The sequence below is a fragment of the Falco cherrug genome, chromosome 5, assembly GCF_023634085.1.
Source record: "Falco cherrug isolate bFalChe1 chromosome 5, bFalChe1.pri, whole genome shotgun sequence".
In the NCBI taxonomy this organism is placed as follows: Eukaryota; Metazoa; Chordata; class Aves; order Falconiformes; family Falconidae; genus Falco; species Falco cherrug.
In genome coordinates this window covers 90,718,362-90,730,561 of record NC_073701.1, presented here as the reverse complement: position 1 = coordinate 90,730,561, position 12,200 = coordinate 90,718,362, and the positions used below count along the sequence as shown (strand labels likewise).

The window sequence follows — 12,200 nt, the reverse complement described above, 5'->3', positions numbered from 1 at the left end:
TAATGATAATACTTATTTTCTACCAGAAACGATGCTGCCAATTGTCTGATTGCACTTAAACGTTCCTGAACGTCCTACAGTAGTACTGTTTGTGCTGATAAAAGTTACACAGGTCTGAAATTTTTTAGAAGTTCAAGGACAATTTCTGTTTAAGATGTCAGGAATGTATCTAGAGTGGCAGAGCCTTCTGGGCTGCGCCTTCCATTGTGTTCTAGGTAAATTGATAGAAGTAGAATTTATGCACAAGGTGATATGGAAAAATGAATCAGCTCTCCAGAGAGAGAACTAATCTGTACTAACCTATGCTATGTTTTGGCATTACACTTTTTCCACACAGGAAAAAAAAAGGCATATATTTAAAAGTGTAACTTGTTCCATAATATTTTTCCATGTGTATATCAGTGATAGCTATTTGTTTGATCTGAGAGGCATCTAAATCTCTGCTATTGCTGACAGTATGTTGTTATCTGTAAAAATAAAAGTTATTGGATAAAAGTTAACTGTCTGCCTATGATCTGATTTCCCATATGACAACACATACATGCTCAAATAGCTGAATCAAAAAATCCGGCTCCAACTGTTCGGCAAAGTGTACTTCCCAAGGAGCTGTCTGCCTGAATTAACACAGCACCATGTGCTTAGGGTAGCACTGGAAACATCTGATTACAAAAAAAGACAAGGTGAGGGCAGAGATAGATGTGCCTCTCTGGATCACCTTGGAACAGTTTAAAAGATTACTGTCTCCAGCTTTTCATCACTTTTCCTCAAGTGGCAGTTACTGCCTTTGTATCTGAAACGAAGTAAAAGGATGCTTGAGTATCCTCAGCTTGTTTTTATGCCAAGCAAAACAGAACTGCTGAAATCCTCTTCAGGGAGCATTTACTGCTGGCCGAGGGTAGGCAATGGGGACACGTAGTGAAGGGCAGTAATGTCCTGTGGGCAGCACTGTTTCTGAAGCCGCTGCAGCTACCTCCCTGACAGACTGTGTATCCATACCCCAAGGTACCAGCACATGGAAGGAAAATTTCTGAAGGCTAAGTTGTTAAAACAAAAATACTGTTATTCCTAGGCAATGTTATCAAGTCCTGTTTTAATCTGGGTGCAATTAGGTTTACATTATTGTAAAACTGTAAGTATCTCTTCAGCTGGGGCAACAGGCGTTTGGTACACAGACCTGCCAAATTCAGGCTGACTTCTGCTAGACATGATTCGTTGTTGCCTTTGTTCAGGAAAACACGCAAGTGACAGCAGTAGTTAAGCGCATCCACAGCTGTCTCGGATGGGGTAACTGGACAGCAAAGACGGCAGGGAAAGGAAAAGAAGCTGTTTTGGGGTGGTTGAGTCTCAGTACCTGTTATGATGGCAGGGATGCCCCAGCCAACAACGTAGTAGAACCGCATGTGCCCGAAGTTGATGTTCCTCACTTCAGTCAGCATCCGGTAGATGTGGAGCTGCTCCACGAACATCCATGCAAAGGTGCTCATGTAGAAATAATGCAGGAGGATGGCAATCACAGTACACACGAACTGCAGAAGGGAAAGGGCAGGGAAATTAGAGTTGCATTTCTGAATCACAACCTGGTGAGCCACCAGCTCCCCCGTGCAGCTAAAAGCAAGTGTAATAAAAAGGTTTTGGCAGAACAAATATACTGTCACTAACTAAATTTTTCAGAGTTTCAAAAAAGCTGTTCACATTGTGAAAGCTTGTAGTTTTAGGTTTGGGGTTTTTTTAATTGTGTGGCCTGTTCTGAGTCTGGTTCACCTTTACCCTATTAACCCAACATGCTTTTGGCAACTGACCTTGCCCTCCATGTTCTGTGGCTAACTTCTCTGTGCATATTTGCTGCAAAGGTGAGCATTTTGGCTATTCTGACCAAACTCCTGCTTGTGGGAGAGGCATAGCTGGCAGAGCTCCTGGCTCTTTCTCCTATGAAGGCTGTAGACCCTTTGCCCTGGCTGCTGTATGAGTCTCACATGCACAGTGCCACTACACTGGATTCAGCCACAACATGTTTAACTGCATCAGCTAAAGCAATTTAACTGTAAAGCCAACAGATGGCTCCTGAGAATGGCCACCCTCAGCCCTGCACTGACTCAGTGTATCCCATTTCCATATCAAGGGCCATCCTATGGGTTTTTCTGCTACTTGAGTTTTTCCGGAAAGAGAGATATATCTCTCCAAGGAAGTGTGCCATTTTGGTAGCTTTGTTTTGTTTTAAAGTAGAACATATTTTGTGTCTGATATTAGTAGATACAAAAGTAAAAGAAACTCTCCTTGTGTTTGGCAGAGGTGGAATGGAGGTCTGAGAAGTTCTTAGGCCTTCAATTTAGGACCGGGCCCTGAGAAAGTCCTTTCTGCCTGAAAAAACTTTACTTCTGGGCACAGAAATCCAAAGTTTCAGCACAGGAAAAATGATTGTGCTGAACATGAGCAATGGATGATCTGTAGACTTTGAAATCCAGCCTTTCTTTGAGGAACTTTCTTACCAGTTAAATGAAATGTCTTTCTCACAAACAGGAAAAATTTGACATGATCTTATGATCTAATGTAAGATCAGCAGACCATTTTTCCCCTATGTGTCTGTGTCATAGGTCTGAAAAGGTCTGTTCCATCTACACCTCCTTTCCTGGGACTTTAAAAAAAGCCTGAGAAGCAAAAGCATGGATGCATCCACGGGGTAAGGCAGTGGCCATCTCTTCTGTCCTTGTAGCTCTGCCCCTTCACTGATGAACCCCACAGACCTTGCACATCTATACTTCAACAAGTCACGGAGGATGCCTGGCTGTTACCACTGGACTAAAATGATGCAGCCTGAAGTAGACCACCACCAATTCCACAGATCAACCTTTTACCTGATGTTGAAATCAGAATATTTGACTACAATGTGGGAGAGTGGCTTCTAGGCAGAAGGTGGCTTCTAAGGGTTAACCCTCTTCTTGTCCACTGCAGAAAACCACCCTAACTGCCAGGCTGTAGGACATTCTTGTCCAGAAATGCTTGGCAATACCCTCCCCTCTTGAGGCTGTGCTACTTGCATCAGGCACAGAAGTCATGAGGACAAACAGAAAGCAGGCTAGTGCTGCCCAGGTAGTTCATGTCTCGGGCTAGGAACAAGCAGATCTGGAGCTTCCAGTCCCAGATTTTTATCCTATGTCAGCAGCACAAAGTGGACTATTCAGCTCTGCCAGGCTGAAAGCAGCAAAAATGAGGGCCCTGCTAAAACCAAAGAGACCGGGCCCTTAGGGTGAATAGGAGGAACAGCTACAGTAGGCAAAGTGGTAGCTGAAGTCATATTTGTGACCAAATGGCCACCTTGAAACCTCTGACTTTCACAGACTTGCATTTCTGCAGAACCTGCTAACCAGCCTTCCCTCCCACCTTAAGTCTGATGAGTGAAAACAGTAATGACCACAAGCATCTGACACCTGAATTGAAATCTTGCAATTAACCTTCTTTCAGAAGCAAAGCAAAGATTTTGCCAAGGATCTGTTGATAAGCTTGAATTAAGGGCACTTTCTGTAACCATTTGATTTTTTTTTTTTTCTAAATACTTTACATTGTGTTTTGGAACCTTTTGTTCCCATGCAGAACTGACCCTGCTTTCAGACTTTGGCATGACTTTTTAGTGTTTTTTCATGATATAATGCTCAGAAATGTATATTTCCCTGCTTAACTTTGCTGAGCGAAGGAATCATACAAAGACTGCCAACTTTCTGGATTCACTTACTGCATTGGTGTTGTTATAGCACCAAGTGTTATTGAAAATGTAGCTCACCAAATAAAAGACCTTTCTTTCCTCTATGCAAGCAGGCCTTTTTTTGTTACTGCTTGCACATGCATATGAGTAGGCTGCTGCCCTGAACACTACCTTTTTCAGGTAAGAAAAAAAAGACAGAAAATAAATCACTTTCTATCAATAGTCCACGGAAAGATTAAAACCTCACCCAGAAATGTGACTTAATTTACAGAAACCCATAAAAGCCAGGCTGAGTGCCAAGCAGTGCAGCATTATTTGTGCTCCAGCATTCTTTACCTCTTTATGCTCATCAGTGCGTGACTCGTTAGACAACTCTCATTCCATACAGACAGATGAATAATTGTCTCAAGCAGACATGGCTTACAGCCCCCCTAACTTCTCAAATTGACTGGGTATGGTGTAAGGAGTGGCTTTCTGCTGTATGAAATATATTCTGTTACTTAAAGATCTTTGTAAGTGGGTTAAAGGTTTGGGGTGTTTTACCGAGTCCTGGTAACTACAGGACACGATCACACCATAAGCCCCAAAGCATGACAATGAGAAGGAGCAAAAGAGAACAAACTCATCAAGTACGACTGTTAGTATTTGCGGTATTGCTGTAATGAACTGTTTTACTACTCATAAACTTTTGCTCGGTGCTTCATGATATTATGAAAGGAATCTGGAAATGAGGAGCCGTCATTTATTACATAATTTTTGGTAAGATTCTGCAGGGATGTGGGCTTGGCCCCTTGTTCCTCAGTATTCGTGTCAGAGAACTGAAAGAGTATAAACTCTTTGCTAGTGAAATGCCGTGAAAAATGAGTGGTGTGCTCAAGAAAGCATGGGAACGGTCAAGTTACACAGTGCTGTGGATCAATTGGCAAGATGAGTTAATTTGAGCAAAGTTATTTAAATATGCAAACTTGTATATTATAGAACAAAGACAACATGGGTCACACAAGACATGAGACCTTATCCCAGAGGGAGGTCACTGCAGAAGATCTCACCATAGCAGCAGGTAAGGGACTGGAGTTCCTGGTGCATGGGAATGTAGGAACGCGGGACTGGAAATGACACTGCCAGCTGGAAAGCTTTGTCCAGTTTAGCATTCACAATTTTTCAAAAGGTAAAGTGGGGGAAGAAAGCCCAGAAAAAAAGGCAACAGAGTAACCTGAATCTTAGAAATTGAAGAATTTAAGCAGCTTAATTTTATTTAGTTTTCAAAAAGAATTACTATTGAACAGAGGCTTCCTGGGAAGACAGTTTTTATGAGAGGGCTCTCAAATTTACTAGGAAAAGGTCTTGACAGCACTCAGTTACTGGAAGCTAAAATTATTTAAGGTCAACGCATGTTATAGTTCAAATTGATACAAGAATCCAGGGTGACACTTTGGGCTATACAGCAAGTGAGGCCGTGTGGTTAGGCACCAAGGTGTCATTACCATAACAGTGATGATACTCAGTGAATGTAGGCATATTCTCCAATTTCTGCTGCTTGGACAATGTGGAATCAGCATGGTTATCTCTTTTGTGGTGTGCGTTTTCATGTCAAGATTGTACTTCCCTCTCAAAATTTAGATTGAAACACGTACAGTAATGAATTTCTAGAAGATAAATTTTCTTCAGAGTGTTCAGGTAATCCCTACACCAAAGTTCTGAATATTCTTCGTATCTGTTAAGGACATACTTTTTATTGCATGTCATCCCCATCTGTCTGCTGCCTGTTCGGTACATGCAACTGTGAAGCTTGGCAGTGCTGGAAGCCTTGCCTGCTTGTGTCCTACCTGTCTGCACGGCAACCATGACTTTTGAGATGCGTGCTACTAAGAATCAGCAGCAATACTACATAAAATGCTACACAGTTAAGATAGCAATGATGTCCTAGAACATACACACTTCATGTGTGGCATGTATCTCATATTCAGACCATTCATACCTTGCAGTTCTTCACATGCACAATGCTGGAGATACCTGCACTAAGCTTTGGCAACAGATATGATGGGCTGAAGCCAACAATCACTGTGGCTGGAAAGCACAAAGCAAAGCAACAGGTTTCCTACTGATTCTTGGATGTAGCAAGCTGTCCCATGCCTGGCAAGTGGCTCCTCCAGAACGGCCATGATAGGTGTGCAACATGCATATTAGCACCTGCACAGGAACACATAGTTGACAACCTACCAGTCAACACCAGGAGCTGTTTGGGCTTGTGAGGTACCTGCTGGAGGAGAAACTGGAGAGCCTCCTACTGAACAGACAAAGCAAGACAGAAAACATACTGACGGAAAGGAAGGAAGAAATCAGTATTCAGGGTTCAGTTCCTGGGATAAGCCTTCAACAGGGCTGCTGTTATATATTCTCTGAAAATAAGATATAGTCTTAACTCCTGGCACTGCAATTAATCACATAAAACACATAAGAATATATTAAAAGTCTGATGTTTTTCAAATGACTGTTGAGGCCAAGCAGAATTAAAAAAGAATAGATGGGAACAGGTAAAATTTGCAATACGAACCCCCTGGTTTAAAACTTGACAACTCTAGCAACAAGCACAGAGTAACTCTTACCGGGTTTTCAGTCTGGTTGATGCCAATAAGAAAGACGAGCTCAGAAAAGAAAAGGGCAGCCACCAGGTTTTTGTGGATACTGTGCAGGTTGGAACGTAGTGTACGGATGAGGACCAGCAGTATGAAGGTGACCAGCAAAGCTACCAGCGAGATGGATACGGTTGTGTAAGTGACGATCTTCAGAGGAAGCACCTCCCCATTCTGTAGAAAGACAGATTGACAGAACCTCTGTGAGTTTCTCCTTCGTTTTCCTCCAATCAAATTTACTACTCGGAATGTCAATGTTTTCACTACTACTGAGCCAACATACGGATTTGCTTTAGGACCAACAGCAGCGGATGATGTCGCCTCTTAAGTCACTCAACATGCTGAGTGTGTACGGGCAGCACCCAGAGAGTGCACCAACCAGGTAAGATACCCCTTTCAGCAGACCCGATGGTGGGTGCTGTCAGGCATGGGGCAACACGTTCCTGACACACGGCAACATGGGATCAATCTCCTGCTGATGCTCCGAGTCATGCTCATAGCTTAAGTTCTGAATCAAAGCCCTCGAAAACCATGAGCCTGACATCACACACCTCTCGTTTTGAAATGTCCATCAGGACGGCAAAGCTGGTTATATGGTTGCACTGGCAAGCGATATGGCTCTGGTTTCTGGAAAACAGCTCACATCCTCTGGAGGACCAGGCACCTGTCCCGCCAATCCTGTAGGGAAAAAAAGGCATTTCTGAGAGCCATCCTCTGATCTCCCTTTGCCTCCTGCTGCTGTTGCTCTCTGGGGCTGCTCTTGCTTCGCAACCACAGAGGGCTGTAAGCACCAAGACAGAAATATTTATAGCTGTCACCTGCATCAACTTAAAAAGCCTTCAGCTGAAGTAATTTCTGATTTGACAGCTGGCTTTGCTGGCCAAATTTTGTGGTTTTATAAGAATCTAGTTTTGAGTTTAAAAAAAAAATATAATTAAAACAATTTGCTTTTGGGTCAGTGACCACACAAGCAATATGGGGAAGTGACTGCACAGACCAAACTCGTCATAACAAAGGTAAAAAATACCAAAAACACAGAGAAAGAGATATGTTTTTGAGTCATGTCTATTTTCCTAGATCTAGACACTGCTAGCAGAGCTCTTATGCGGAATATAATATGCAATAATATGATTTCATTATATTTTTCCACTGAAAAGTGAACCCAGTAAAAAATATATCATATCAGCAGATTTCTTGTATTAACATTGGGGAGCAATTGGTCCCTTAGAAATTCTTCTCTGTGCAGCCTTGGTTAACTCCAGTGACTTCAGAAATTATTTTGTAACAATATTAATTACTCTATTCTGAAGTTAATGAGTAATAAAAACAGTCTTGTAGTTACTGAAAGAGTTTTTAATTAGATATGACAGGACGTGTTTTTCACTCAGCAATAAAATATTTGTTGAACAGTTTTAGTATCACTTTCTCTTAAAAAATAATCTCTTTAAAAACTCTTTCATTACATGCAGTTTAAGAGCTACTTTTCAACTGTGGCTCTAGGAAGATGTAACAGACAACAATTGCCATTGAATATGCCAGCAAATAGCTAACAGATGAATCACTTCAGAGCTAATGAGTTATTCAAGCCCACACAATGTTAAAAAATCTATGAAAAAGGACTTGCCATTCCCTTATAATTGGCAGAATCCTCTTTACATACAAGCAAATACACCACTTTAAATGCAGGCAAATGGAGTTTATTATTGCAAACATAACAGATTTCTGTTGCATCTTTGATCCTTTCAATGATATAATCTCCTGAAGCTTTTGATTAGGAGGCAAACATTTCCTAGGTTAGTTTGCTCTTTTACTTCCAGCACAAGATATTGCCTTTTAATGGATTCTTCCAGAGGTTTACTAGAGCTTTTTGGTTATTAGTAAACAAATAACAGCTATTCCTCTTACCCCAGGCAGACAATATCCTCCTCTCACTACGTACCTGGTTTGATGGTTGAAAATTGCATTATATATATTATAGCTAGAATATTGTGAAATCATAACATGCAGAGCACGTAGCTACCTCTCAACACATTTTCTTTTGTTTTATCCACACTCTTGAAATTCATCTCCAACAGGACTGTTCTATTTCCACAGCACATTAAACGCAACAAAATACTTACGAGCATAAACAGTTCTTAAGATTTTTCAAATTTTCAAGAAAAATGTCTGTATCCTTAATTTTACTAAATACAAAAGACCCAAATGAGCCATCTGTAGCAGAAGATCAGGTTTGAGACCATCTAAGGAACCTGAAGGTGCACAAGTCCATGGGACCTGAAGAGATGCATTCGTGGGTCCTGAGGGAACCTGTGGATGAAGTGGCTAAGCCGCTATCCATCATATCTGAGAAGTCATGGCAGGCCAGTGAAGCTCCCATAGACTGGAAAAGGGGAAATATAACCCCCATTTTTAAAAAGGGAAATAAGGAAGCCCTGAAGAACTGCAGTCCGGTCAGTCTCACCTGTGTGCCTGGCAAGACCATGGAGCACATCCTCCTGGAAAATATGCTAAGGCACATGGAAAATAAGGAGGTGACTGGTGACAGCCAATATGGCTTCACTAAGTGCAGAGGAATGAAGCTGGGTTAATTATCATTGATAATATCCAGCTGTGGGCTGGCTTCAGGGGCGGCGGGTTGGCCGATGTAGACAAGGTGCAGCTGTGGCTGGTTTGTTAAGTGGTTGTGAGTCAGTGAAGAGAGAGCAGCTGAGGAAAAAGCGGAGAGAGAAAGAAGCAAGAGAAGAGAAAGTGTGAGTGTGCCCTGGGTGAGGAGACTAGGAGAAGGCAGCAGAGGGACTGGTGTGAAGAGTGTGCTGGTATGAGATGGTAAAAGACCTTGTTGCAGCCTGGTAGTTTGGAGAGTGCTGCGACATCTAAGGGCAAATTATTCCTGACATCTGGTGGCCTTTATACAATGGGGATATAGCATCAGTGGCTGAGGGAAGAGCAACTCGTGCCATCTACCTGGACTTGTGCAAAGCAATGAAAACTGCGACATGTTTGTCTCTAAATTGGAGAGACATGGATTTGACCACTCAGTGGATAAGGAATTGGCTGGGTGGTCACATTCAAAGAGTTGCAGTCAACGGCTTGATGTCCAAGAGGAGACCAGTGTGAGTGGTTTCCCTCAGGGGTCAGTGTTGGGACTGGTGCCGTTTAACACCTGGCCAGCAACATGGACAGTGGGATTGAGTACACCCTCAGCAAGTTTGCCGATGACACCAAGCTGTGTGGTGCGGTTGATATGCTGGAGGGAAGGGATGCCATCCAGGGGAACGCTGACAGGCTTCAGAGGTGGTGGGCCCATGTGAACTTCGTGAAGTTCAACAAGGCCAAGTGCCAGGTCCTGCGTGTGAATTGGGGCAATCCCAAGCATAAATACAGGCTGGGCAGGGAATGGATTGAGAGCAGCCCTGAGGAGAAGGACTTGCGGGTGTTGGTGGATGTCAGTCTCAACATGATGTGGCAATGTGCACTTGCAGCCTAGAAAGCCAGCCATACCCTGGACTGAATCAAAAGAAGCATAACCAGCAGGTTGAGGGAGGTGATTCTCCCCCAGTACTCCACCCTGGTGAGACCCCATCTGGAGGACTGTGTTCAGCTCTGAGGCCCCCAACAGAAGGAGGCCATGGACCTGTTGGAGCGAGTCCAGAGGAGGGCCATAAAGATGATCAGAGGGCTGGAGCACCATTCCTATGGAGAAAGGCTGAGAGAGTTGGGGTTGTTCAGCCTGGAGAAGAGAAGGCTCCGGGGAGGCCTTACAGCAGCCTTCCAGTACCTAAAGGGGGCCTACAGGAAAGCTGGAGAGGGGCTTTTTGCAAGGGCATGTAGTGATAAGGCAACGAGTAACAGCTTTAAACTGCAAGAGGGTGGATTTAGATTAGCTATTAGGAAGAAATTCTTCACTATGAGGGTGGTGAGCCCCTGGCACAGGCTGCCCAGAGCAGCTGTGGCTGCCCCATCCCTGGCAGTGTTCCAGGCCAGGCTGGATGGGGCTTGGAGCAACCTGGTCTGGTGGCAGGAGTCTGCCCATGGCAGGGGCTTGGAACTAATGATCATTAATGTCCCTTCCAACCCAAAAATTTCTATGATTTCTGAAATATTTCTTTTCCCTCACACCTCCCTCCTAGAGTTAATTATACTCTCCCTGTATGTTCTGCTTATGTATTATGATTGCCTCCTAACAACTGCAAGAGGTCTAAGGTTCCAAAGATGGTATTTCCTCTCCCTCCCATTTTTCATTAAAATAAATGAAAGCAAATCCACAAAAGTTGATGGACTGAAAGGTAAGTTGCTTCTTACCACTGCAACTGTCTTTGGGTTGAATTTTGATTTAAAAACTTGAGATTCAAAAATTCATTATCTTTACTCGTGTAATTTTATCTGCAAAATCTCAGTCCTCCTTTTTACCGACATGAAGACTTGGGTTTGTAAATTTTTTGCACTGCCCCTGGCTAAGACGTCAAGGGTGGGAGGCTGCTTGCCATGTACTCTGTCCATAGTCACTGGGGTGTAACAGGAGAAGATTCAGCCCATGTAAGAACTGAATCATCTCCTGAAGATGTCCCTCTTAAAAAGAGGGCACGGGGCATTGAGAGGCCTTCAGACAAATCAAGAATTCAGGCACTGAAGTTAGACTGCCTGTCCAGATACACATCTGTGGGCAAAAAGCATGAGCAAATACAAGAAAATTGTAAGATTTATTATTGCTGGGTGAAAACGAACCCTGCAGAAAGACATGATGACGCTGTGTTTGTTAGAAACCACATGGCTAATCCTTTGTGTGATGAGTTATGACAATTGTTTTAATTTTCCTCAGGCTGGTGGGAAATGACTACATGGCTCTCTTCCACCAGAAATCAGTTGCCATTTGAATAAACTGAGCAAAAAGTGTTTTCCCCCAGAATTATCTTCCTGGGCAGAGCCTCTCTGCTACTGAGACAGTTACCGTGCACAGCTCTAAAGCAAGCAGGAGACTTACGTGATGGAGTGGTTCCAGAAGACACAGACGGGCTTCGTTCTCTCCTCTGTTTCCAACATGGCATACTCCACTATGATGGGCTTTTCCACCAGGTTGGGAGGAAGCTCCCTGTCACTGTGAATGGCTGTGCTTACTACAGGTGTGTTAATAATAGGGCGATTTGGCAACCTGCAGAAGGAGAAAAACTGCACAGTGATCTAAATGCTAAAATGCAAAGCACTGATTTGGTAGGTCCTGCAAATAGAAGATTTCCAGTCGCTCCCACTCAGAAAGCAGAGCAGATGCACCATAAGCCTTCCACACAGCTGTGTTTCCAGAAGCTGCTAGCACTACTGACATGGTTACTCTCCCATGGTGTCCCAGAGAGACAGTACCGTAGTGACAACTGCGGCACAGATGACATTTGGTCAGTATAAAAGCAGTTTTGTCTCCCCCGCACACTCAGAGCAAGTGGAAGAAGGGATCTGCGCAATTCACAAACAAGTCTGAAACTTACCTCAAGCTCCTTCGGTCAGGATCGTAGTTTTCAGGCAGGAGGTGTCCCAGGGATCGGTATATAATGACCATGGCAACAGTATGATGTGTTGAATCATCTGGGTGTCGCTTCTTTCTCTTTGCAAAAGCACTCTCAGGGCTTAGTGCATCACTGCTCACCTTAGAGGATAATTTTTGATTTGAAGGCTTCATTGTAGGCACTGCTACGGAATTAACAGAAATGTTAAATCCTTTCACACAGCTTTGGAGCTACCATTTAAACTGGTAGTTTTGCTTTGCAAAGACAGAGAGATGCTACTGTTGTTATTACTCTAGGCTGACAGCACTGAGCATGCTCCTAATGTGATATTTGATATTATTAATAACATTTTAGCACATTCCATAGTTGTATAGC

At 43.3% G+C, this 12,200-nt stretch overlaps 1 protein-coding gene across 6 annotated transcripts in view; it reads right to left on the bottom strand.

Annotated features, from left to right (window-relative positions):
* The window catches only part of CELSR1 (cadherin EGF LAG seven-pass G-type receptor 1), a 176,632-nt gene that overhangs the window by 21,883 nt on the left and 142,549 nt on the right, over positions 1-12,200 (bottom strand). For 4 of the 6 annotated variants that reach the window (XM_055711224.1, XM_055711227.1, XM_055711229.1 and 1 more), the window contains exons 21-25: positions 11,808-12,009; positions 11,312-11,479; positions 6,882-7,008; positions 6,304-6,504; positions 1,352-1,526 (exon numbers count right to left, since the gene is read on the bottom strand). In XM_055711224.1, coding sequence (XP_055567199.1) covers positions 1,352-1,526; positions 6,304-6,504; positions 6,882-7,008; positions 11,312-11,479; positions 11,808-12,009 — 873 coding nt within the window. The remainder of the gene's footprint in view (positions 1-1,351; positions 1,527-6,303; positions 6,505-6,881; positions 7,009-11,311; positions 11,480-11,807; positions 12,010-12,200) is intronic. The other 2 variants (XM_055711225.1, XM_055711230.1) reach the window with 1 other exon arrangement.